A 27,094-nucleotide genomic window follows, 5' to 3' on the forward strand; every position below is an offset into this window, starting at 1 on the left:
GTGGTTTGCAAAATACTCTGATCAAAGTCATCTAAGGAATGGGCATAGACCATCCACACGCACTTCTAGCTTTTGCTGGCAACTACCTGAACCACAACAGCCATTGCATGAACCACGAACCTCTCATGGAGGTGCGGATTAGCAATCAGTAATTGTCTATAAAGGAATACACTGTCCCCTCAGGTGCTGACCACAGCTGTAGGGTGAGGGGTGAGCCCTGCAGAGCCAGGCACAGGGAGAGTTCTGGAGCTTTCTTGCAAGCAGAGCTGTATGTGTACGAAATGGCTAAATATGTCATTGCTTAAGTAATGGAAAAGCTAGTTACCACAAAGAGCACAACGGCTGCCCTTTGCAAGGGACAGCAACTACAATCTGTGTCATTTATCTAGAATCTCAGGAAGGGGATTTAGAACAGCTCAGTTTTGTCACTTTTGAACTTGAGAAGAAATCCAGTTTATTTTGTTTACCACAAAGGAACGTCTGGATTCCTTCCTGTTTCCATTTTGCCATGGGGAAATACGGGGAGAATTTGGGCAAATGCCAAAACCATGTTTAATATTACTTTTGTTTCACTTTCAGAACTTACACTGATAAATACTCATCAATATATACCGAAACTAGGGAACATTTTAAATGTTACTTTCTGCTTCAATTTCAAAACTATGAAGTGCAGGTAATACTATTCACCAAGGAACTGACTGATAGAAGTTGAAAATGTGGGCTGTATGAGGCAATGTTATTGACTTACTCTATTTTACTCTATGAATTTTCTCAGAAAGGATTCTTCCATGCTGAACAACATGGAAAAATTGTGTTCATAGAAATGAACAGATAATTACTGCTAAAGCTTGCATTGTCCAAATTAGGGAAGCAAAGTCTATTCAGATAAGAGATCAACATAGAAGCAGCACACATTTTTAAATGCCAGAATATTTTGTCTGTATAGTTAATCAGTTATCAGTTATTAAAAAAAAGAAATGGAAAAAGTAACCAGGATGCTTCGGAAGGAGCTGGAGCAGGAAGACCCAGCTGGTTGAATCTGCTGTGGGACTGGCTCTGCCACAGTACTGCTAGCAAAAGGCAGGCTCCCCAGACACATTCCCTCTCCCCACACATCACCACAGGCTGAACTACCTCTCCAGCTATATTGTTTCATTCCCTATCCCCTGCCTTCTCCAGTAACCTTCAAAACAGCTGCCAAGCCAAGTGGGCAAAGCAATAGGATGTTTGTGAATTGGTGAATGCTGATTCTCACAAGCCTATGTACTTTTCCAATCGTACACAAGTGCAAACTTCAGACCTGATTTCATTCCAAAGTTAGGCATGAAATCAGGAACTGTACAAAGCTATTGAAGAGGGCTTCAACACTGAAAGGTTGTTTTTAAAGTTAATTTCCTACAGACCAGACAATGTGTGAATGTTTGAAGGTCTTCTGCAAAGACCTCTCTCATCAGTGTATGGAGTATGTCCATGAACCCCTCAATCCTGACACTCTTCCCAGTAAAGGTGTCCTTTATGTAGCAGTAGTGTAGCACTAAATGAAGTCAATGAGAAATTGCAGAACAAGGCACTGCAAGTAGAAGGAAAACATACAGCATCCAGTCTCGCAGTTAAAGATTGCCTAATTAAGGTTGACGGTGCAAGTACATCAAGCCAAGGCCCAAGCTGCTGTTAAAACTCCTACAGTCATAGTTTTCACCTCTCTTTCTTGAAAAGATGGCTTCATTATAAGATAAATAGTACTTGTTTATGTGTTCAAGCTGCTTGTGAAAGCAGCTTACAGAGCCTGAGTGTCTCACAAAGGCATCAGCATGAACATTTTCAATCCAAAGCACAAAATAGTATTTCTCTATTCTTTGCCTGGCTGATTAATGAAAGGAAAACAGACAGCTCATTTGGCAAATTAAACTAAATCCCCAAAACTACCACCAAGAAAACACTCCTGAAGGATTTGGAGGGTTGATCTTAACATTGTTCTCATTAACATATCTCTCCAGGAAGCTCTGATTATCCAGCTAGTGACTTCTTGGCCTCTTGCCAACAGTTCTGCCTCTTCATTGTCCCTTAAATGTCATCTCAGTCTCACTGCCTTAAATAAACTGCTCCTTGTCTCCCTCCTTGTCCTGCTATTAGTCTCTAATTGCAAACAGGCACATCCCAGCCCTCCTCCGTCTCAGCAGTGGTTCCCTGGACTTGGAGGTGCTCAGTCCCCCACCATGCTTCAGTCTCCTTGCTGCCAAAAGTACCTTTTGCTGCCTTCTCTGGTTTTCCCCACTGACATCTCCTTCCTTCATGTCTACCAATACCTCTTCTTCCCACCCGTCCTGGCCCTCCTTTCTCAGGCAGCTCCAGTGCTTGCTGTACTTGCTCTCCCATCACAGCTGAGATCCTTCTGTGTTCCCCCTTTATCTCTCCCCACCAATCTCCTGACTGGCTGCTTTTCAAGATAATCCCCACATTTTTCGTGTCTTCACATGATATATCAGTATAACCAGAGACCTAGAAAGGGCTGTTAAGAGATTCAGAAATGTCCAACTCTAGGAGTTTAAATGGTTACAGTATTTTCAAGTTTGGTGCACATCTACCACTTCAAAGCTCAGACAAATAAAACAGAGTAGTGCATTTTTTTTTTTTTTAACATAGCAACTCTGTAGGGTTTATTCTTTGCTGTCAAAAAAAAAAAAAGAAAAAAGAAGACAACAAAGGAAAAATGGAAAAGGAATAAAAAGAAGGAAAAGAAAGAAAAAGAGAAAAGGAGTAAAAAGAGAGAAAAGAAAAAGGGGAAAAAATTCTAACAGCCAGGCAACTCCTTCCTTTGTTCACAGCCACCTGAGTTAATAATTCTCTGTTCCTTCTGTGATCATCAGCAAGAAAAAGCAAACTAACTGACAAACTTTAGCTACTAATATGATCTCCCTAAGAATAAGAACATGTTTAAAGTAAAAGCAAAAACACCTTAAAAGCTTGCAGAGAGTTATTATGAGAAACACTAAAAAAAAGAGACGTTCCTGAACTGAGACATGTAGTTCCACTAATACCATATGATTAACAGTGAACACTTGATGAAACACTTTACTGTTTTTTAACCAGAAAATTCAATTCTGCAAAATGGTCACTTTTCTACAGATGTGAACATGTTCATGAAACTGTCAAGTAAAACTTCCTGTTACTAACATTCTAATAAATGTCAATACAGGTAATAGCAAATTACTTGTAATTAGTACTTTCTTATACTGAACTGCATCTTCATTAATTCAAATAGTGAGTATCTATTTATGCATTATTTTCCCAGACAAGAACCCAACCCAAACAATAAAAATACTATCTAAGCAATCATGAGTCAGTTCAGGTACACATTTATATCTAATCTCCTCAGCACTGGCTGGCTGAGGGGTTCTGCAAGAAAAGGAGGAGGCGGCAGTGGCAGCAGTGAAGGAAAGCATTTCTGTGTGGTAGTTCTTATAAAATACAAAACTGAAACAGGTCAGCCCCAAGGCACTTTGAAGGTCCCACTTCTTCCTATCAACCATGAGGTCAATGTAAGAAGGCATGATCAGAGTTGGACATCTAAATTTAAATGTGATGAAATAAATTGTGTGGTTTGCTTTTTGCACTGTGACCAGTTGGGCACAGATGTTTTGCTCTGATACTTCCCTATGCCTCTCTACTTTTAAAAACATACATTTATATGAGCAATGGTGTTGACCCAGACTTACTTACCCTTCACATACACTTTAAAAGCAAGACAGCACACTGCATGCACAAGAGAAACCTACAGAAGAAGACCAGACAACTTCAAACTAAATCTGGTTGTGACTGAACTTTGCAAACAGTCAAGAAATCACCAAAAATACATCCCCAGGAACCGCAGGCAGGGGAAGCCACTGTGTCCAAGAGCCCACTCTGCCCAGCACCCAGGAGAGAAACCTTCTTGGAGGGGCTTTTGGGGCCAGTTTGATATTATGCAGTGAGCACACAGAGAAACTTAACTTTTTTGCTTTAAACAGAAAGCACACTTTTTCAAACTTATGTGTAAAAATGTGCTCACAATAAACAAACAAACAAAAAAAAAAACAACAACCCAACAACAAAACAAGCAAGAGCTGATACATTATGTATCAGGTTTTTATCTCCATGAGCTTCTTCTTTATCCAACAGAATCGAGAAGAACAAGCTACACATGACAAATCCTTGTCACATTATTTGATGAACTGTCAAAAGGAGTTTAATGAGGCAAAAGAATATAGCTATTTCTATGGACTCACAGTAGTAATACAGAAAGAGACATTAAAAAACTCACTAAAATATGCTTAAGCTTTGTACTTCTCTTTGTAGCACTTAATAAACATCCTGAAATTTCTTGTGTATCTAAAAGGTTATAAATTTTCATGTCATTTACACCGAAGGCATTAGAAGTATAAACTGTTAAGTATATAACTATAACCTTTACACATGACAACTATGTGATGTGTCTCATAAGCAGTGTTATACTACATTCACTTCTAAAAATTAAAACAATTCTAGCATAATAGGATTTCTAAAATATCAACTATTACAAAGCACTCTGCTGTCAATTAGTCTTTTTGAAATGCAAGTGCAAAAAAAAAAAATCATTGGCACAAGATCAGTCACGTTTCTGACAATGCAGAGCATCTTATTATACTCAATTTTACACATTTCAGTGCTTTAACGTAACATTAACACTAGCATTAACACTCGAATTTAATCTGGAGAAAATCTTCACAGCCACAGTACACTTTTATTTCACAACAATGGTGCTTCATTAGAGCATTCACCAGGATTTTGATTTCTGGCTCTGATTACTTTGCTGCTCATGAGTTGCTTATTTTTTTAATAGCTGATTCACCACCATGTTTGTACTTTTCAGCAAAATAATCAGAATCAAAGCTTACAGAGAAATCTGGAGGACTCACATAAACATTTCCCTTGTCTATTGTGACCTTATAAATCCTTTGTTTGACTCCTTTTGATTGCCATTTTGGTGTTGGTGATGGCTCCAAAGGGTTTATTCCTTCATATAATCCTTCTCCTGTTTCCAGAGTAATTTTATACTTATGCCAAGGACAAACAATACATGCTTGACCATTGATATCCTGCAAAAACAAGAAGAAAAAATAGCAAGTCACTGGCTTCATATTCTTCTCCTGGAAGAATCTCTAGGACAAAATATGTGTTTCCTGACTTGGCTGTATGGCTGATTGCTTACCTATTTCTTTTGATGATATATTCAGAAAGAGTATTAAAATACAATGCAGTAGAGTTTTTACATGACTCTACACCACTACACATTATTTTTATTTTGCTTGCGTACCTCTATTTCCCCAAGGCATAAAGGGCCTCCTTCATCTGAAACGTGGTAGAAAACATTATTAATTTATGCAGCAGGATTTATGCTTAATTGTTGCAACATTTTGATCATATGTGCAAATATCTTACGGTAGCAGCGAGAGTCCATAGCATAAAATTTCCCTTCATGGTAGAAAACAAGAACTTCTCTGCCATCGACTTTGGCTGTTGCTCTTCCAGACTTCTTTATGACATCTTCTTTGCCAATTAATATAAGACCCTCTAGCTCCACTTCAGCTGCTCCTGTACTTGAGCTGTGTAAATCCACATCCTTGAAACACAAAACATTAAAAAAGCCACTTCTAAAGCAGTTCATGTTGTAATTTCTACATGTAGAATGGATGTCCCAGTCCCAGAGAAAACCCCAAAGCATTTAACATGTGAGATGAAAGGAGCAGAAGTTTTACAAAAGACTAGCAAACATGCACACAAAGCAAAGCATGGGAGTTTGGTGACAATGCTTGGTCAGTGTTCACTAATGGAACTCGGACTAGGAAAATCAGCTGCTGCAAACCTGACACCTGAGGATGAGTCAAGATAAATTTTCAATCACTATTCCATTACTCTGCACTTTATTTGCCACCTCCCTTCAAAACCTACATGAAACAAAAAAAAGGACAGCAAATGTAATTTGCTGTACTGTGTAGTTTGGCTATGCAATGGGTAGCATTTACATGTAGATCCAATACTCTTTGAATAATACTATGGCTAGCAATACAAAACTGATGCTAGTTGATAAAATATTCCATCTGCAAAAGGGAAAAAAAAGTTTATTTGGGAGTTCTATTCAACCTGGCCTCTTTAGCAAATGTGTCTGCTTTTCCCTTGCTCCTCTTACATATTTCAAATGTCTAATAGCCTCTCCCAGCAGAGAACATAAGCAGTTTTATCACAAAACCTGCCTTCCTATTAAATTCACTTACAATACCTACTGTGTTCTAGTTCCCTCTGAATTCCCAGTACAGCTATACTACCCTCACTTCCTCAGAAAATCAGGTTAAAAAAGGTCTTTGTATATAGAGACTGAAGGGAAACCACGGGTGTGGGGATCCCACTGCAGAGGAGTGCAGAGCCACAGAAAGCTGAACCATACCTTAGGTCCACACCAGATGGCAATGGAGATAAGAAAGCAGATCAAGAAATGGAGGCTCAGAATAATGAGGTCCAGCATTGCCTCTCTTCACGTGCAACAGCATGTGTCGCAGCCCTTCTTTAACTGTGAACAGAAGGCAGCAGGGTTGATCCCTATAGCACCAGAGGCATAATGTATGGAGGCTCATCATGGCAGGGCCCAGCTCTGCCAGAGCTGATAAGGAGCAGGGACATGCTGGAGCTGGCCTGATAACAGAAGAAAACTCTAGGTTCTTCTTGCTATGGTTCTTGCTGTCAGCCCACACCACCACCACCTCCTCCAAGAGGGATGTGCCAAACCAAAATCCTGCTCACAGCCACGCAATACATTACGTGCTTATTCGTATTCAGCAGCTGCATGTTTCCTAATGAACTGTTATACTGGGAAGACAGATATGAGTGTGACGTTTTCAAGGCCAGTTGTTATCTGATTTGCGCGCAATCAGGACTGACCCTCTGCTTTCCAGCTTACAGGAACTTCCATCCAGTCTTACCTAGAAAGCAAAATGTCACTGTCAGACTCATGGGACAATCCAGTGAGGCATTCATGCTTATTTTCTTAAAAAAATAAGCATAGAGTGCAACAAGCTAACCACAAGAAAAAACAGTAAAAAATACATAGTAAGAAATCCCCAATTTTTTCACTACCACCTGTTTGCTGACTCTGCCTATAAATTTTCCAAATTGGCTAAAATCTTAAAATGCAGAAGCCTGTGGTTAGAAACACTGTTATGAAGACACCTCTAAAAATTGCATATCTAAATACACACACATATAGAAACACAGACACACACATGTATCTACATACATCAACATACACACACATACATGTATGTCCAAAACAGTATTAAAATAACACTTGGCACCAAACCTGCAGCTCACTTATTGATGACGTCTCTACAGTCAGACTGGATTTTGTATACATGAATTATCCAGGCACCCCAGTTTGAAACCTGGCTCAGACTGTCAGCACACTGTGGACCTTGCATGGCCCAATCAGTAGGCAATCAGTAGCCAATGGCTTCATATTACCGTCAAGACTTGCATGCTTATCTACAACCAACTACAGACCAAGATCCGCCTTGTTACATCAGAAGTCCTCCAGAAGTCTCTGAGGCAATGTACACTTGTTAATGTGCTGCTGAGTCTGTTAAAACACATGGTAGCAAAAGACTTTCTTCCCTTAGAAAAGGAGCACAGTTAAGGACTCCTCATCACAAAAGGCCTCTAACTAGACCCTGTTACTGCAAGCCTACTGTTGTCCCTTTTTCTCACCCATAAAGTGGACAAAGTATGAACAGGAAGTAAGAGATTTCAACACATAGCAGCCCAGGAGCCACTGATAAACCCAGCAAAGGCAGGTCTCTTGCCTGGAGAGTCCTCCGAGTCTGGGACAGTATCTAGGGAAGGGCAGCAGACTTCCAAGATGGTTTTCACCCATTACCATCTTTTCTTCCACCTCAGCCCCTGGCTTTGTGCCATCCAGACAACACAGCCTCCACAGCTGGAACCAGATGAGCAAAGTTCTGCTTTCTCCTTCCTTTCTTTGAACAGCACAGCCACAGGTGTTAAGAGTGCATCAGGAGATAGCTGAGCTTGTGACCATCCCTATTAAAAGCATGTTAAAATGGCAATCAGTCTGCCAATTTTCTCACAGCCACTTGGAAAATGAACTCTCTATCACACTCTGAGGTGAAATAGTAACTAGTTCCACTGGATCCTCTTTCTTCCAGGTTGATGATGGTGTTAAAACTGTTCATTCAAACAACACATGGTGCCCACATAACCCTCTGGGTCCCGTGCCAGAATCCCAAGCTACCAAGCAGCTACCAGAATGGCACCTTGTTGTTGCTGTTTAAATCCACTATGCACCATTCCATTTCAGGTGGGCTGGTGTAATTCTTGCATTAATTAATTAGCTTGCATTAATTAGCTGTACAGAGCAAAGGGCTGTAACTGGCATGCTGGATTGGATGTAAAGGTATGAAACACCCCTGCTTGTGGCAAAAGTAATCTAAAACACTGTAATTGTTCATGTGAAGCATCTTTTAAGGCAGAGCAGGAACACTGTTCTGAGGCCATATCCTCATTTACCTATAGTTGTATTAGTAAGATTTCCATTATACCTACTTCACCAGCTGAATATTTTTTGTCATGTTGACACTACAAATTAAGCCAAACCTACATTTTCTGCAACAGGAGAGCTCTACTGAGAGTGCTAGGACTGGGCATGAATGATGTGTAGAGTTTACAGCTCGCAGCATATGCATGTCATGCCCTCAGGATGGTGATGCTAGTTCACATGTACGAAAATGACTGACAAACCAGAGCAGGTAACAGTGAGAACTCTGCACCTGCAGATTGGAGCTCTCATAATGCTGTAATTGGACCTAGGAGGGACCTCACCAATACCTGATGGAATGGTATTTACTCTGCAAAACTGCAGCCTAGACAGTTTGCTGTTCACCATTTTAATATTATTCCCTTTCCCTTATATTTGACCTTCAGCCAATCCATGCTGAATTGTACCTTATTGAATGACTTCAGATAACTTTTTCCAGCTAATCAAGACTACTTGTAATTTTAGCCTGTCCACAGAAGTGCTGCTAGCTCTCCTAGTGTGGAGCAGTGGTTAGGTAACATAAATTCTGCCTTGCATGAAGGCCTGCACAACCCAGGATTGGAGTCGAGTGAGACAGCCTTGAACTCTTTCTGACTCAGCTGAGCCGAGGAAGCCTGGAGTCGAAGAAATGTAAACAGAACGTTGAAACAGGAGCTTGCTGGCCACAAGGAATGCACCCTGCTGTTGCAGAGATATGTGTGTAAAATTTAGCTTAGCCAATAGCAATGTATAGACAGGCGCGTGGACAGGTGTATGTAGGCAATGAAAGATGTACTGCTGTTGTGTGAACTATCACCAATGGTATAAATTAGGTGAGCTTGTGCAATAAATCGAACAAGAAGCGTAACTCATACTGAGATTGTCTTCTTGATTCAGGTCGCTCCTCTGACATCCTAGGGTGTATTTTCTCATGTTTAATAGAAGTGTCTCCTCCTGAATTCAAATTACTTTCTAAAAAGTACCAAACAGCACAGACCTTATTTGATTAGCCCTCCCCTTTTTAACTTTTGGTATCTACTACCGAGTTTGATTTTAGCCAGTTGTGAACCTAACTTACCTAATTTTACCTAGCTTTCTTTTACCTACCTATTTCCATAGCTTGCTTAAAGTAAGATCAGACAGGCCACTGCCTAGGTGCATTTAATGTCTGGATTTTCCCACTCATTTTTTTTTCCTTACTGACTAGTCTAGCTTTCCTGACACTGGCAGCACGATTATTTTCCTGTGATTTGTTGGTAAATTTACACTGGCAGTCTCTTACCTCTCCAGTGATCAGCTGGACTCTGTATTTACAAAAATAATCCCATTTTTGTTCAGTAGGACAGTGCTAACTCTCCTGCCTCTGTAAGCATAGGCTGATCACACCAATGCCTTTTTTAGTCTCAGGTAAATCCTAGAAGCTTTGTTGACCTGGCTACACCTCCTAAACACCTGGTTTGAACCTGCTGGCATCCTAGCCTGCCCTCTTCTCCCTTTCATTCAAAAATTTCTCTTCAATGTTAATACTACATAATTCTCTTAGCACGTTTGAAAACAAGTTTCTTCTTGTTAGTTAGCCAAACTTGCATGCTGCAAGCCTCATTTGTGTTACAATAATGCAGATGCATTCACATAACTAAATCAGAGTAATTAATTATGACCGCATTGTTAAATGTATCTATTTTAGTATTTAAATTAGCTCAGTTCTATTCCAACACAGGTAGACTATTTATTGCAAACAGAGGCAGGAAGGCATTAGGGGGCTTTTATCTTCTCTCTAGCTTTTAAGAATGAAGGTTCACACGCAAATAATAAGTAACTTGGAAAAGTCAAAGGTTTACTTTTAGCAAACAGGTCAGTGTCTTCTATTTAAATAAGCATTTTAAGGCTCCCGGATATGAAAAGAAGCACCAGAGTAGACATACTGACTTCAGATCAGATCACAACCTGCTACTGGTTGGCTCAGATACCACAGAATCACCTTGCAATGGAGCATTCCTGCCTCTTGTAGCATCCCTGTAGCTCTGCTTTGTGAGGCGGCACATTCCTACGGTTTTCTGCATTATCTGCAAATCTGCCCCCATGCACTGGGCTCCTCTGGAAACCCTTAGATACAAGAAGATATTTCAAGGAATTATGGCAAGAAGTTTGTTTCTCCAAGTTGTTTTTCCATTTCACAAACTGCACTTTTGTAAACCTAGCACTTATGAAGAAGTTAATCTTAAAAGCTTGTATATTTAAAAAAAGACACTGTCCACAGCACTAACAAAATACAATTTTCCCTAGCAATTTCTTTAAGCATTTTCCAGTAATTTTTTTAAACGTTCAGCTATTAAAAAAGCACACACACACCACATCCAGTTCACTGTAATTTTATTTTAATATATTCTATATGATGTACTGCATTCTGTCCAGACCTCTAGAAAGTTATCCATTTATCCATCCTCTTCCCACCTGAACAAGCTTTCATATGGATGTATATATTTTCTTTACTTATGCAGACGGTTTACATTACACTGCTAAGATGTGGGTTTTTTCTTAAATAACTTCATTACTATCTGAACTCAGCAAGAATTATAATGATGTGCTCCAGTGTTTGCATTTTTTTAATTATTAATTTGTTCCGTGCCTACAAAAAAAAAAAAAAACCTCTCAGAGCAGTAAGTAGTATAAGGTTAGCCTTAATGTTCTATGAACAAAGAAACATAAAATGGCTAAAACATTCATAAATATATACCCAATTCTAGAGTCTTGTTTGCAAAATGCATATGGAGTACTCTGCATCAGAAAATACATATATTTTTCATGTTTATTTTTGGTAGCTTACTGATGAGTATTTAATTACAGATTTCAGAAGGCATTTAGGTATGAAGTATAATGCCATCTGATTTGTTACAACAGTGGTAATAACTGTGATCAAGAATAAGCAAACCTAACTGCTGCTACAACAATTATATTTTCCCTTAAGCAGAACAGTTAATAGCTAAATCTTACCCTTCTTCCAAAACTTCATTTTTTTTGCCCCATCCCTGGAAAAACATGAACTGGTCCTTTTATGTTAACTTTTCCTGAAAGCTTCAGTTGCATCTCTTCTGTGTACATTTCAGGTTCCAGTTCTCCACCCACTGATGCACATTAAAATATTTCCCTGGAGAACCTAACCGTGTAATGGAGATTTATTCAAGCAATTTTCATCTAAAGCTATACAAATCACACTATGACTCTTCAGAGAACTCCTCTACTCACAGATTTGGTCAGAGGGTTGTTTTCTGTTTTTTTGTTTGTTTGTTTTAAATGTCTGACAGTGACCTGAGACCAGATGCCTCTTCACCTGTGCACTTGTTCAATTAGTAGCCCATGCACATTATTAGACAGCAAGGAGTGGTAAGTACCAGGTCCAAAAGCAAGAGAACAGAAGGCAGATCTTGAAAACATGGAGTCAACCACGTACAAAACAGGAATGCTGACAGAGTAAGTACATGAATAAACTGTATATGTATATTCAGACCAATACTACTTGTTAACTTTCTGATTCTATTTTAACCGCCATAGCTTCTCTTAGGTGGATGAATGTGTCTTCATTGTGGACTTAAACCCCATCCTGATGGAATGTTGGCTCCAGCACATTTCACTGTAACTGGTATGCCACTGCACTAAATTTTATAATCCTTGCCTCAGTCTGTCCTTAGAAATGGAAATTGCTGTTGAGTTCTAATACTTAATACTCTGCATATTTGCTACCAGCTAAATATTACATATGCACAATCAGTACTTATGTACAATCCTTCCCATATATATTGTTAGAGAATTATAACATGTAAAAATCTAGATTTGTTGTGCTAGCTTGTTGTATAAAATGCTCTTGGCTTTTTAAAACATAGTGGTAATTGTTCAGGCATTGTTACTTTCAATCACTTATATAAGACAATAATTTTAACACTACAAATGAATAATGCTTTCATATTCTCAGTCATATTAAATCTAGATTGCTTTTATTTACTTACTTTGATGAAGCCATTTGTCAATTGCATTCTCATATTTTTCTGGTTCCTTTAACCAGTCTTGATGCCACCTGAGGTTGGCAATAACGTCTGAGTAGTTCTGACCTAAACTTTGTTTCCAGCTGATAAACTGTCTTTTGTTATACTTCTGAACAGAAGAAGAAACCTTCGGGTAGTTTATTATAGAGCGGAGTAGTTTGTCCAAGGAATGTACCATTGCTGGGAATTTTACAGCGATGTTTGTCAGCTCATCTGGATCAGCAGTAAGATCTGGAAAAAACACACGTCAGTTAGGAGCCAGTTTGCATTTAAGTAAATTAATGAGTTGGTCAGGACATGAAAGCGGCAACATACCAAAGAGCTGTGGAAGTACTGAACAGCCATCTGAGAAAGTGATATATTTCCATTTGCCAGTTCGAAGCATGTACACGGAAGCATTTACATTGCATCCATGGAACTCACTCAACACCCATGAGGACCGATGCCCTTTGGGTGACGCTCCGTTCTCAGCCTTCCCATGTAGCAGTGGTATAAGAGAATATCCACTGAGGTTCTGTGGGACAGGAATTCTTGCTATATCTAAGGAAAGATAAACAAAGTCAAAATGCTACTGTGGTTACTGTGACTGAAAAAGCCTAACATAATACTACATGTGTCTAAAGAAAATTCTATTTCAGTACTAAAACACGCATTCCTAATTATTCTAGTAGAACACAGGAACCTCCAAATACACAAATAATAATTTAAAAGAAAAACCTCAAGGAGGTTTCCAAGGTCAGATGCCCAGCATCTTGATTAAAAGCAGTATCTCCTGTGTCTAAGTCCATCTTTAACAGATGTATGTTAAAAAAAATTGGAATAGCCTCCATTAAAGCATAGTGCTTTTTTATTTTTTTATTTTAATCATAGTTTTATACCCTTCCCTTCCCTTCTGCTCTAACCAAGTTAGGCAGGAGAAAGAGGTCGTCATAGCATGAAACAACCCCAAAAGCTACACATCCAAAATAGTCTAACCCTTCATATCTGTGCTAATAATGGTGCTACTCTCCTACCTAAAATTCTTCATCAGTGAGTAACAGAACACTTTACAAATGGTGGCCATTACGGTTATCACCTGTAACTGGTGGGGAAACCGAGGAACAGGGCCATTTGCTTCACTGGTACAGCTGGAGATGAAGATGGTATCAGAAGTGGAATCCATAATGTGCGCATATGGAAAACAATGAATGACTATGGCCTGCTGGATGGCCCCTAGAAGATGCTGTAACTTTAAGATACTGAGTATCAACTCACATCACAAATGTCTCTAACTCCCAAAGACTATGTCAATATTAAGAGGCTGCACAGATCTTTCAGAGACATTCTGAAAAACAGGTGAGAATCCCAAGCATGTTACCTAAACTAAACCTAAACTAGTGTGTCCTAAATGGAGCATGACAGATAGTAATTAAAAATTCATCACTTTCCATGTCAAAGAGCACCATGGTAGTATTTCATCTCCTCTTCTATGCCAAGTGGTGATATGCAGTGCACATAAGTTCTATGCAACAAGGGAGGAAGGGAGGAAAGAAGGGACGAAGTTAAACCACCTGACCAATTACAGTATTTGAGGAAAAGCACAAAGAAAAAAAGATCTTTAAGTTTTTACACATGATACTTACATAAGTACCATATCTAATGCAGATTACTTTATATATATATAAAAGACTTGATATCAGAATTTGGAAGAGAAAGCTACTCAGATTATAGCCTATTTTCATCTGGATAACTAGATAAGAAATTCTGAGAAGAGATATGCAGATAAAGATCCTTTCTTCTGTTCTTAGGAAATCAAATTAAGACAATATAGAAAAGGATTTTTCACTGTCTTTTACTAATAGAAGTACAGTTTTATCTACTATCCCACATTTTCTCAGGAAACTGCTGTATACAGTGACACTTCTTGAAGAGCAAGCTTTGCAGAATGCCTTGAAAAGACCATTTTTCTGATTGGTAGCCTAAAAAGTCCCAGAAAAAGAATCAAATGGTGATTTCATCTAATGTTTAGTTTCAATGAGATTCATCTCTTGCATGATTTATCACAGGTAACTGCTCAAAAAATTAACTCTAAAAAATAACTGCCATCTGCATGTAAGCAATTTGCTATCAGTCATTTCTATTTGATTCTCTGCCCTACAATGAATATTGCCACATCTAAGAAGGTAAGAATGATATCCATCATCATATTGTATTATGCTTGACATGATCATACATTTCCTATACAAAGTCGCTATAACATTTCTTCCATGTGACCCTTTATAAAAGATATTTCTAATGAACCTGCTACCCTTTCAGGTTTAATCTCATCTCTGGATGCATTTACACTGTAGTTTCTATAGTAAACTGTTAGGTATGAAGGCTATAAAAAATTGTTAATATCTAAACTGCATCTGACTTTTTTATCAGTTTTCCTTTATTTTAAGATACTCCTATAATAATTCACTATAATTGTGTTGATGACAGTAACATCAATAAAGAGCGTACTGAGCTCCTTTAATTTTTACATCAATATTTTGCATTTTAATTTAAGTCCATACATATCCTCCGCCAATAAACTGTTATCTCCCACTGTGTTACTACATTGTCTCACAAAGTGGTGATGAAAGCCTGACTATAATACAACTGGGGGAAAAAAAATAATTTTGAATTACTTAACTTACCAAGCATAGTAGGATATATATCCACAAGAGATACCACGTTTGGTATTTGCTGCTGTTTTTTTATGCCTGGCCCCATAACTAAAAGGGGAACATGTGAACTTCCTTCATACATGCTCATTTTATAGAACTGCCGGTGTTCCATAGCAAGTTCTCCATGATCTGCAGTGAACATAACAACTGTTTTTTTAAGAAGCCCAGTATCTCTCAGAGCTGAAATAACCTCACCTGCAACAAGAAAAAGATACTGAAAGGCTGTGTTCAAAATATTCTTTCCAAATTCTGTTCCTGCAAAGAGGCATGCAAACCCTGAGGAATCCTAGGCAGAGGGTTGGAATCTCCTCTCTGCCACAGAAGGCAGAGCCCAAAGCATTCATTCCAGAACAACAGTCACCAGTGAGTTGCAGGGCTCTGTTGAGTTGTTGAGTTGAGGGCACTCAACAACAACCATAAAAATGTCAAAAGTTAAGGGTACACTGCAGGACAAGCTGCATTTTTGCTATGTCACTTTTGTTTAATTTTTAGCGTAACTAATACTAATAATTTCAACAGCAGTAGAATAGGTCAGCAGAAGCTCTGACACTACAGTTAGGGTGAAGGACTCTTGAGAGCATCCACTTTACACAGAGTCAATGGAACTTTCTCCTTCCTGTATATACAGCCCCTCAGGAGCTCCTTGTACATTTGTGCAATGAAGACAGGGTCAATGAAGTCAGTGATCGCTTACACATCTTTAACATTAAAGATGATTCTTGCATAAACAGACTAATTAAAAACTTGAAATATGTTACCAAATTAAACCCCAGGGCTGTTACTTTCCAATACCTTCATTCCAGAAGTGCCATCAGGCTCCAATTGATGTCTCTTTTTTTATTTTCAATTTTCTTTAAAATGTGGAAGAGTAATTCAGTGTCTTGATCATTCTAACATTGCTAAAAAGATTAGCTTATTTATTCATTAATTTTATATTACAATAATAGGGAATTCTTGTTCTTTCATGGTCCCTTTTCAAATTTTGAAATAAAATACTTGTCCTGGCTTCAGCTGTTAACAGTAAAGAAAGACCAATTTGCATTATAATTTTTATGTATGTAGACGTTACTGCAAACTAAAAGGAATTCTGAATGCCTAATTAATTCTTTTCTTTTTCTCCTTAACTTTCAATAATATGCTGCTAAGGGAAACATCATAAGTTTACTATGCATAATAGCTGTCATCCAGTCTATCCTTTGAAATCAATCTCTAAGGAAATCGCTTGTGCCATAAAATGTACCTTTCCTTTCAGCTCTGCTCTGCTAGTCTGTTCCCATTCCCAGTTGCTTGTACTGATTCAGTTAGCACTTAATCAAGGAGTATTTAGCTCCTCTTGTAAACCGGTCAGACGTTTTGCTACAGTTACTGGGCTTTTACAGGGTCTCTGACTGGTGGGCGTGATTACTTTTCACAGTGCTCTGAATTCACCTTGCAATAGCCTTAAAAACTATCCAGTTATTTATCATATAGACTGATTAAGCAGCATCCATGTGGCTTACTCCCAGATCTGAACTGTGTTTTGTTTAGGGGTTTTTTGGTTGTTTGTTTTTTGTTGTTTTTTTTTTTTGCAGAAGACCAGCCCTCTGGGCATTTAATTACAAAAATCAGAACAGAACTCACTGTGGAATGAAACATTACCTACCAAGCATGGCATCTGTCTCCGCACACATAGCATAATAAAATGCTCTAATATTTCTCACTTCTTGCTTTGTAAACTCTCCTGTGCAGTTCTTAGTGTAAGATGAGTAATAGTCTACTGGATGCATCTCTGAAAGAGAAGACCACTTGGGTATTTTAATAGCTTCGTAAGTCACCTAAAAATAAAAGGGAATTCACATTGCTTTAGCAACTAATTAATAAAAAAAAAACAACAGATATAACTTAAAACTTTTTAGCACTAATTCACAGTTCTCAACTTGCTGTCCAGGAGACATTAGCTTCTTACCCATTACATGGTGCTGCCAGCTTTCCCCTACTTCCCCTCTGCTTCCACATATATGAAGTATTTTTAAGAGAGTGCTGTAAAGATCATCTAGAAACTAAGGCTAGGAGCCATATATATGTGTTCTATTAGCTGATGTCTTTTTTTAAGAGAGATACTGCAGAACAGTTTTCTGGAACTGTACTCCAGAGTAAGTACAAAAGTACTGGCTTAGTTTCATTAACTACAGAATAATTAAAACTTATATGTATCGAAAAGATCAAGTGTTATGTGAACCCACAGAACAACATGGAAATTTACTTAATCTGGTAAGGTCTCTAGAAAAGTGGATGACAAGTCTTGACATCTTGATGAAAAGAATTCACTATTATTAGTCCAATTTTCTAACACTTTTTTCTTTGTTTCTACAGTTGTCAATCCATTCAGTTATAAAGAATTCTAAGATCAGTTTGAAACCAAAAAGTAGGAGCCAATCGGTTACAAATAATAATGGATTTGTATATTCAAATTGCCATGCTCACAGATACTGTGTGCTGCCGTACCAGCTTTAGAGTCTCAGCGTTTGACATATACATTTAGCCTAGGCAGTCATACTGTACATATTCCTTTAAGTAAGTGCTGCGTTTAACAGTTAATTATTTCCATATTGTAGACTTAAAGCACAAATTACCATGAAGCACAGATGTAGTCTTTGTATAGAAAATGTAAGTTTTTAAATTAATAAACTACACATATTGCTCTAATTTACATCTGGAAATCTTCTTAACAGAGCTGAGGCCTAGATGATGGCATATCAACTCTTGTGCCTGTGCAGCACCTTCTGGAGCTGCAGCCACAGCTCCACTCCCAGGCTGTCCCCAAACATGGGCAGCATGGTTCCTGATAAATTAACTGTGGTGCTTACTTTCCAGGCAGCTCCGTGAAGCACAAAAGCGATCAGACAAAAGGTGTTCCTAGATGCACTGCATCTCTGTTTATTGGTGTAGCAATTTAATAAGCATCAATCTCTGCTGAAACCAATTTGGTTTTGCCCCAAGGTGTGGATGGGTAACTGAGAGCTGTCTGAGGAGCTACTAGCACAGCATCTGTCTCTCGAGCACACGGTATAGTTTTGACCACCAGTGCTGTTATGGACATGTGTTCCAGTACCCACAAAGTTCTACCTCCCACAACAGTCAGTATTCTCTATTAAGTTATCTAGCAGACGTATTAAATCATAGAATCATGTTGGTTAGGAAAGACCTTTAAGCTTATCAAGTCCAGCCATTAACCCAGCACTGCCAAGTCCACCACTAAACCATGTCCCTCAGTGGCACATCTACATGTCTTTTAAATGCTTCCAGGGTGGTGACTCCACCACTTCCTTGGGCAGCCTGTTCCAATGCTTGACAATTTCTTCTCTTTTTTATGAAGAAAATGCTCCTGATATCCAGTCTAAACCTCCCCTGGTGCAATCTGAGGCCATTTCCTCTCATCCTATCACTTGTTACTTGAGAGAAGAGACCAGCACCTAAACAGCTGGTAAGGCACAGCAGGAGGTGAAGTGCCCACAGGGATAAAACCCAGCTTTGCAATATAGTCAGACATACCAAAACCTAAGTTTTCTTAGAGCCTTTAGAAAACAGGCTGCAAGATGAAATCATAGAAAACAAAGTAATAGCAGGCAATTGCTTCAGACATCTTCCTATTGCTGAAGGTCCTTGCCTACAAAGTGTCACATTTTAGACTCCTCAAATGGTATTTATTAGTCACTTAAGACATAACAGGACCTAAAAATGTCCCGCTCCATCCACCATTCATCAGAAGACTGAGAAAGTTTCTACAGAGAAAGGGTTCTACAGGACTACAACGTAGTTTTAGGGATTCACAAAGTCATGAACCCTTTGTTTGTCTGATGTAATTCATAGCTAGGAAAAAAGCCATATGCCCTGAGAAAGTACTGGCTAGTGCAAAATATAAGGGATGATCTGCTTAGCAACACAGGGTTTCATAAACATACCATGTTGATATTCTGTTCTGTATTAGCTACTCAGTACACATGTAATTTAATTCAAGTTCTTCATCTATGCAAACTTCTTCATGAGATTGGTCTCTGTCATTTTCAAAGACTGCTTATTCTGTAGGCAAAACATGGAAGCTACATTCCATAAGAATCATCCAATGGTCAATAAATGGTAATATGTGGTTCACATAACTGAGTATGTATATGTGGTAGTGGGAGAGACCTCAACAAGCTATGGGGTTTATGTACTCAAACTGGATGACAAAAAATTGTGAGAGATGTTATAACTCTGCTTGCAACTTTAGAAAAGCTAACCCCACTTCCCAAGATGTCCAACCTAGAAATTAGCACCTAGCAAGTCTTTTTTAATATCCAAGCCAGATCTTGATTTTTGCAAATGAAGGTTTTTTTTTTTTTTCCCCAGGCTTTTCCTCTACCATAAGGCTTCTCACCATTTCCAGAAGAACCCACACCCTGTACATCCTTCTTTCTAAGACTTCGTATTCTTGTTGCACCAGGATAATTTTGCAGTTTCCCAGCAGAAAAGGCCACAAGTTACATGACCTAGGGGTGGGCTTTTTGGTGTTTTTTTGTGGTTTTTTTTTTTTTTTTTTTTTTGGGAGTGTGGTGTGGGTTTTTTTGGTTGGTTGGTTGGTTGGTTGGTTTGGTTGTTCGGGGGGTTTTGTTCGTTTAGGTTTTTTGTTTGTCTGTTTTAATGAAAGCATGAAGTCTTTTCAAACCCAATTCTCAGTTCTTCAGCTGCAGAGAATCTTACTGCCTTTATGCAGTGAATGCTGTTTTAACCCATTTATATTTTTACGGCATATAATGGCACCTGGAGACCACACAAGACAGAGAAAAAAACCTACTCCTTCTTGGAACGGAGTGCAATCTGTTAGCTTTCCACCTACGGATACAGTGGAAATTTTCTGCACTCTAAAAACATTCAATAGCAACAGTGGCACAGAAGGAAATTAACAGAAAAGTGACTTCTGTGTCTTACTACTTTATGTTCTCGGTTCATATTGTAGGAAAAGTCAATTGCTCCCTATAAAACTTAGAATGATGACATTCAGCATCATCTATAACAAGCACAACAAAAAATGCTACAAGCAATGAACTTCAGATCATTACTGAAAAAAAAATACAGGTATGTATAGCAGTAATTTCATTTTCTGTTTAATATGTTTTTAGCCACAGAACTCCAAATTTCTTTATTGATTCAGTAATGACTGCTAACAAACCCTTTCCTACAACAGAAAGAAATACTTCATTTCTAATTGCTCAGTCTTAAAGCAGAAATTTGACATCTCGACCAACAAGTTTCTTACTCTGCACTGACATATCTAAACTGGGTCTGACTTGAAAAGTCATGAGGAATAAAATATTGTTCATAACAAGTACACTTATAAATAAACTTATATTCAAATTTCATCTTCACATACCTTTTCAAGCCAATAGGGAGATGTTACAAATGTAGAGGATCCAAAATTTTCTCCTGCATAGGGTGATGGATATGGGTGTGGTAAATTCAGCCCCAAGTAAAGAACAAACGGCTGAGTAAGGTTAATGGCTTCATTCTTTATCCAATTAACTGCTTTATCAGTATTCTGCCAATCTGCTTCCATCACTCTCACATGCTTCTTATCACCAGTCAGGTTTACCATGGGTCTCCCTTCTTGACGGAGCAGGAAGTCAACATCCCTAGTCCAAGCTTCCACACGGTTACTGAAAATACATATGATACACACTCAGTGGAAAATGTGTTCTTCACACTTCCTCCAAGTCAAAAGATTCCTGAATAACTTTCCTTATACTGCAATCTATTTGTAATTTCTACAATAAAGAGAATTGTTATTCAACTGATCAATATCTATTACACATCTATTTTATACTCAAAGCTGTAGCAATTTTTTTCTGCTTCTGAATCTTTTTTTATTTATTATAACTTCATGTCAGAATGGTTCTTCTCACATCTACAAAATAGTATTTAGAAATAGCGTCTCCACCTTGTTAACCCTGTTACCCTTTCTGGTACAGATTCACATTACTTTACCTGGTAAAGAAGGTATTAGGCTTTTGTTATCTGAAAAAGTCCTGTGGGAAACAACTTGCCTGGAGGGGCTGCCTTTAGAAGCATCATTCTGGTTTTGGGTAATACCATTATAACATTTTTAAACACTATCACTTACAACAAAAGTCCGTAAGGGTGATTTATCTTGTACAATTGCTTTTGATATAACTGATAAATGCTATCAAGAAAAGGGAACAATGGAGTAGAATGGTGTAAAGAAAGCAAGGAGGAGAAAAAGAATGTTCTAATGATTTTTTTAACAGATTTTCTAGTATCATGACAATGTTGCCTCTCTAAAATGCTGAGAAATCTAAGCTGCAGATGTCCTTAATTCTTTGCCAGATTGAATGACACCACAGCTGCCATAAACAAGGGTTGGGGAGTTGGAACAACTCATGAAGAACTGCAGCCCATTGGAATGACCCACGTTAGAGAAGTTGGTGGAGGGCTGTCTCCCATGGGAAGGACATCATGCTGAAGCAGGGGAGAAGTGTGAGGAGTCTTCCCCTGAGAAGGAAGGAGTGGAATAGACAGCATGTGATGAATTGACCACAACTCCCATTCCCCATCCCCCTGCACTGCTGGAGGGTGAGGAGGTAAAGAAAATTAGCATGAACTTGAGCCAGATTGTAGGAAGGGGTAACAAGAAGGTGATTCAAGATCTGGTTTTATTTCTCATTATCCTACTCTGACTGCTAACTGGCAATAAATTAAATTCATTTCCCTTATTCAAGTCTGTTTTGCTTGCAACAGTAACTGGGGGATGATCTCTCCCTGTCATTATCTCAACCTACGACCCTTTTATTCTATTTTCTCTCCTCTGTCTAGCTGAGGAGGGCAGTAACAGAGTGGCTTTGGTGGGCACTAGGCATCCAGCCAGGGCCAACTCACTGCAACAGTGTAAGTCTTTGAAAAGGTCTGACCTTCAAGGAAAAAAAAAAAAGACAAAAAAACACATCATGTTTTGTGATGGTGGATTTGATACCCAAGCTTTATCAAATATGTTTTCCTACATAGCTGGTATAATACAGCCTGGAAGTCTCAAGACACCGCTTTTGAATTTCACTTACAGAGCAATGCCAATGATAAAAAATAACCTTCATTCATATTGGGCAAAACCACAGCCCTGATACTCACCTTCCATCTACAGGTAAAAGCCATAGGGCATCTGCATGGGACATGCTTGCTTGTGCACAAAGTTGCTAAATTTCTTTCAAATGAAAGCTACTACCATTTCAGAGAAAGAAACCGCTTGCCAATTACATGATTAATTCACTCCTGCCTGTTTTGCGGGAGGAGAATCTATCTGATTACCTTACTGAATGATGTCCAGAAGTATAGTCCAATTTCCCATACTTCTGTGTGTGGTAGCCATGCTTCTCCATGAGATCCATCCATGTTACATAACCTGGATCTAGACCTTTGAAGTTATTCCAAGACTCTGTTAAATGAGTGAAAAGACCACTCCACATTGCTGGGGAGAACAAAAAATGGGTTATGGTTTTTGATGAGGTGGTACTTCCTATCTAAATGCAAGTTACTTGAGAAGCGATCAATCAGTATTTTAGTGGCAAAAAGTCCACAGGTACAAAGTATTACACTTCCAAATCTTACTTTCATCATCAATACAAATAACAACATTTACTAAAATAATCCCCAGAATTACGGAAGGTCCCATCCAGGTGCTATGCAATCATTAAATCAAGGTTTCACATAGATTAGGAAATATTCCTATTAACTGCAGACAGAAAATGCCATGGTAGTATAGATCCTGATGAAACAGTCATCTGTTTACATTTACAGAGTATTATCTGCCCTTACTTCAGTTAAATTTGAACATGAATTTAAAGTCTGTAGAGGGAATTAGTGTATATTATTTTTACAAATAATATATGCCCTCAGTTTTATCCTCTTTAGGTAATTCACTATCAGCCCTAGAAAAAAAACCCAGATTATTAAAGAGGCCAAGAAGAAAAGAAACCAAGGGAAGACTTGCAAAGGAACTGTAAGGAAAGTATTTATTAGTGAATTCCAGTGTGTCTTTGCAGATTGTTGAGAATCATTCACTCTTTCCAATGCTAAGAGTCAAAAGGAGTCCTAAACAGGAACTACGCTGTTCTATAAGCAACAGAAATATCGTGTAAGCACAAATAGTCCAGCAGCCCTACCTCCGCACCATGGCAATACTCCTACCTTAGAATCATAGAATAGAATAGTTAGGGTTGGAAAGGACCTTAAGATCATCAAGTTCCAACCCCCCTGCCATGGGCAGGGACACCTCACACTAAACCATATTACCCAAGGCCTTGTCCAACCTGACCTTGAACACTGCCAGGGATGGAGCATTCACAACCTCCCTGGGCAACCTCTTCCAGTGCTTCACCACCCTAACAGGAAAGAATTTCCTCCTTATATCCAATCTAAACTTCCCGTTTAAGTTTTAACCCATTACCCCTTGTCCTATCACTACAGTCCCTAATGAAGAGTCCATCCCCAGCACCCCTATATGCCTTCAGATACTGAAAGGCTGCTATGAGGTCTCCACGCAGCCTTCTCTTCTCCAGGCTGAACAGCCCCAACTTTCTCAGACGATCTTCATATGGGAGGTGCTCCAGTCCCCTGATCATTCTCTTGGCCCTCCTCTGGACTTGTTCCAACAGATCCATGTCCTTTTTATGTTAAGGACACCTTCCCCACCCTAAAATCCTCCTTCTCACCATCTCTTCTAGTGTGATCTCTGACACCTCCACAACAGATGTACCCTCAGCTCCTTGCAGGTCTCCAAGCCACTGGCTAAACAAGAGATGCCCTGCTAGTTCAGAGCTGCACTTGTGATGACTGACAAGTGGTCATGATGATGTTGGTGAAATACTTAAAATGATAAACAGAAATGATGAACTGTTGAATTCATCATGCATTATCTTCCTCACTGGGAGCATTAGCTGCTATTTTCACAAAACTTCTTAGAATAACATACAGTTACTATTCCCAGCAACAAAGATTATCTGAAAGACTCAAAAATTGACAAAACAAGACTGATGGCATGTTCATGTACTCTCACTTAAGATGAGGCCCTGAAAACAGAAAAGGGTACTAGGTTATAAGTAAATAAAGTACAAAAAAATTAATCTGACAGCCTGTGCCTGCTGCAGTCATGATGGGATGCTTGTTCCAGTGTATGCTTGAGAGAAAGGGGGATCTTCCTTTCCTTCCTTTAAATTTCATTTACAGCCTTCAAAGGGTCTTTGCAACAACTGAAAGGTCTAGAAATGTTTTAAGATGTAAACTTTGCATCCTTCTAACTTCCCAGCAGATTCTGCAAGTGGGAAATTGAACACAGGGCAATGACTGCAGCAAGTATATTCAAATATTCAATTAAAGCTACTGAAGAATATATGACGCATTCAGCACACCACTTGGAATACTGTCATTCAAAGGCAGTACTATTCATCTGTTATTATGTAATACTATTTCCTGAGACAAGAAAGTGAATTATTAATTTTGCACTGGGGAGAGCAGTTCTGAATGTAGCTTTAGCACTGCAGCAGACAGACTGATGATTTTTCTTCAAATCCAGAAATATTTTTTTCAAATAGTAAAGCTGCAGTGGAGTTTGCAAAACGATTTGCAAGCTCACACATAGCTTGGAAAAGAAGAAAGAAACAAACAAAAAATAATGAGAAACAGAAAAGAGATATATATAAAACATGAGTACCCTCTACAAATTCAGACACAAACTAAAAAAAATTGGATCTTACTGTAAAACAAAACAAATCCCTTAAATTAAATCCTTTAAAATTTACCATTATTACCTTGTATTTAAATTGACACATGCTTGGTCCTACCTGCACGGGAAGGACAACAAATTGGAGAATTGGTATAGGCATTGAGAAAGACGGTGCCATATCTTTTCATAAAATTTATGAAAGGCAAATCCACAGTCTGATTTCCAGGATAAAATGTCAAGCGTCCATCCTGCATAGAAAAACAGTATATAAACAGTATGAACTCAGACTACTGGCTACATTAATTCATAGTTTTATTACCTTAACTTGCATTACTCAAATGTTGCCAATTCTACTCAGGTATGGAAAATTAAACATTTGAGAAGCTTTAATTAGACTAATTTAATTGACAAAGTGTTACATAAAGGAGATGAGGCCTTTTTCATAGTTAAATTACTTCCTTTCTACTGCTATACACATTCTAATGTCCAGTTCTTGCCGTAGTAGAGTCCCACCATGATGTATTTAACAGGGATAGCTAAGGTGAAAGGTGACGAGAAGCCAGTCTGAATCCTGATGCACTGGTATGTATTTTTGTGAAATCAGAACTGATCCTTCATCTTTTTCCTCCTTTTAAAGGTTTATCCACACCACATCTCTGTGAACTTACTTTACACTCTTGACTGCAAAAGTGGTAAGACAGCTGAGTTTGGTTTAGAATACAAGTTACCAACTGTCTCAGTAACATGGGAGGCCTGTCTTCAGTTGCAAGCAAGGAAACATACCCGGTATTTGTGAATTAAAGATCTTTCCTACCTGTCTGGAGGTTAAAACAGCTGTATCAATAAATCATTTAATAAAGCCACTAGAAATACATAAAAACATATATACTAGTTCCTTTATCCTTTTAGCTGTAGATATACATCCAACAAGCTTATTGTAATATTTGCTATACCAAACAGTGCAAGTATGACACCCAACAGCTTAACTCAGTCATTTGTTCTGTGATTACAGACATCCTCCATCCCATCCCTAACGTTCTTAGGATTTACAATGGCAGAAATAAGAGGCTTTAGAGACCTTAGTTTCCATTTTGCTTTCTAAGCCGAGAGAAAAGCATTCATTCCTTTTACACACCATCTCTGTCCCATTAACTGCTGCCCTGCTCTACAGCCCAAGCTGACACGTCTCCCTCTGCCGTGAGCAGCGGTACAGCTGGAGGTACCACAGCTGACATCCCGTACTACACATGCAGAAGTCTCTGACTCTTGTAATGCGTCCATTGAATACGTGCAGCACACTCCCATTAAGAAAGCCGAGTTTGGTTTACAATACAAGAGTTACCGACTACCTTAGCGACACGGGAAGCCTGTCCTCATTATCCCAAGCAAGCCCTCCACCCCGTAGAGGTGGTGAATAAAACCCAGCCCTGCAGCCTATGGCTGTAGAAGGAACAGTCACGGAAAAGTCCTCTCTTGCTATTAGATACTCTAGAAAGTCCCTCTACCGCCGGCATCTGAGAAACGCCGCCGTCGAAGCACCGCTGCCGCTCTCCCGCCCTCCCTCACCGCGGCCCCGGCCACTACCCCGCCCAGGAGCCTCACCAAGGAATCGCAGACCACCAGCACCACGCTGGGCCGGGACTGGCCCACGGGGGCGCCGGGCAGCGGCCTCGCCCCGGCCCAGGGCGCGGCGGCCATAAGGAGCAACGCCAGCCCGGCCCGCCCCAGCGGCAAGCCGCCCGGCATCGGCCCGGAGCCGTGACCTCCCTCTCCCGGGCAGTCCCGAAGACCCCACAAGAGGATCAGCCGCCACAGCAGCCGCGCTCAGCACATCAGGGTACGGCTCTGAGGGGCGGCAAAAACTACATCTCCCACAATGCGCGAAGCAAAATGGCGGCTAAGCGGGGCAAGTCGCGGCCCTGACGCCAGGGCGTATGCGCCGGGGCAGTGGCTGAGGAAGGTGAGGTGGTGGGAGGTGGAAGTGGCAAGTCGTGTGCTGTCCCATCGCGGCTCGACTGGC

General features: G+C 39.3%; 2 protein-coding genes across 3 annotated transcripts; both read right to left on the minus strand.

Annotated features, from left to right (window-relative positions):
- Positions 1 to 4,111: 4,111 nt before the first annotated feature.
- On the minus strand, positions 4,112 to 6,940 carry RFESD (Rieske Fe-S domain containing). Its single transcript, XM_061347822.1, has 4 exons — positions 6,461 to 6,940; positions 5,458 to 5,638; positions 5,333 to 5,367; positions 4,112 to 5,114 (listed from the first exon to the last, which is right to left on the minus strand). Exons 1-4 carry the CDS (start codon positions 6,536 to 6,538, stop codon positions 4,833 to 4,835), a joined length of 576 nt encoding a protein of 191 aa, XP_061203806.1. The 5' UTR covers positions 6,539 to 6,940; the 3' UTR covers positions 4,112 to 4,832.
- On the minus strand, positions 5,462 to 26,844 carry ARSK (arylsulfatase family member K). Of its 2 annotated transcripts, XM_061347821.1 has the most exons (10): positions 26,677 to 26,844; positions 25,193 to 25,322; positions 22,662 to 22,821; positions 20,719 to 21,001; positions 16,972 to 17,143; positions 15,300 to 15,524; positions 12,955 to 13,179; positions 12,604 to 12,870; positions 6,952 to 6,992; positions 5,462 to 5,638 (listed from the first exon to the last, which is right to left on the minus strand). In XM_061347821.1, the coding sequence occupies exons 1-9, from the start codon at positions 26,818 to 26,820 to the stop codon at positions 6,967 to 6,969; spliced, it is 1,632 nt and encodes a 543-aa protein (XP_061203805.1). In that variant the 5' UTR covers positions 26,821 to 26,844; the 3' UTR covers positions 5,462 to 5,638; positions 6,952 to 6,966. The 2 variants fall into 2 exon arrangements, with proteins under 2 accessions (XP_061203805.1, XP_061203804.1); XM_061347820.1 differs by lacking the exons at positions 5,462 to 5,638; positions 6,952 to 6,992 and adding an exon at positions 10,007 to 10,705.
- Between the last annotated feature and the right edge of the window lie 250 nt (positions 26,845 to 27,094).

The sequence above is a fragment of the Neopsephotus bourkii genome, unplaced genomic scaffold (assembly GCF_033783945.1).
Source record: "Neopsephotus bourkii isolate Nb327-2 ecotype Australia unplaced genomic scaffold, CSIRO-AGI_Nbou_v1 NB_327, whole genome shotgun sequence".
Taxonomy (NCBI): domain Eukaryota; kingdom Metazoa; phylum Chordata; class Aves; order Psittaciformes; family Psittacidae; genus Neopsephotus; species Neopsephotus bourkii.

Excerpts from the sequence above, each read along its gene's own strand:
- RFESD (XM_061347822.1), bottom strand. The coding sequence starts at position 6,538 with ATGCTGGACCTCATTATTCTGAGCCTCCATTTCTTGATCTGCTTTCTT. Across the intron at positions 5,368-5,457 it reads TATGGACTCTCGCTGCTACC|ATGAAGGAGGCCCTTTATGC; the intron begins GTAAGATATTTG and ends ACCACGTTTCAG. Across the intron at positions 5,115-5,332 it reads TATGCCTTGGGGAAATAGAG|GATATCAATGGTCAAGCATG; the intron begins GTACGCAAGCAA and ends TTGTTTTTGCAG.
- ARSK (XM_061347820.1), bottom strand. The coding sequence starts at position 26,820 with ATGCCGGGCGGCTTGCCGCTGGGGCGGGCCGGGCTGGCGTTGCTCCTT. Across the intron at positions 25,323-26,676 it reads TGGTGGTCTGCGATTCCTTG|GATGGACGCTTGACATTTTA; the intron begins GTGAGGCTCCTG and ends TTTTCTATGCAG. Across the intron at positions 13,180-15,299 it reads TATATATCCTACTATGCTTG|ATATAGCAAGAATTCCTGTC; the intron begins GTAAGTTAAGTA and ends ATCTTTCCTTAG.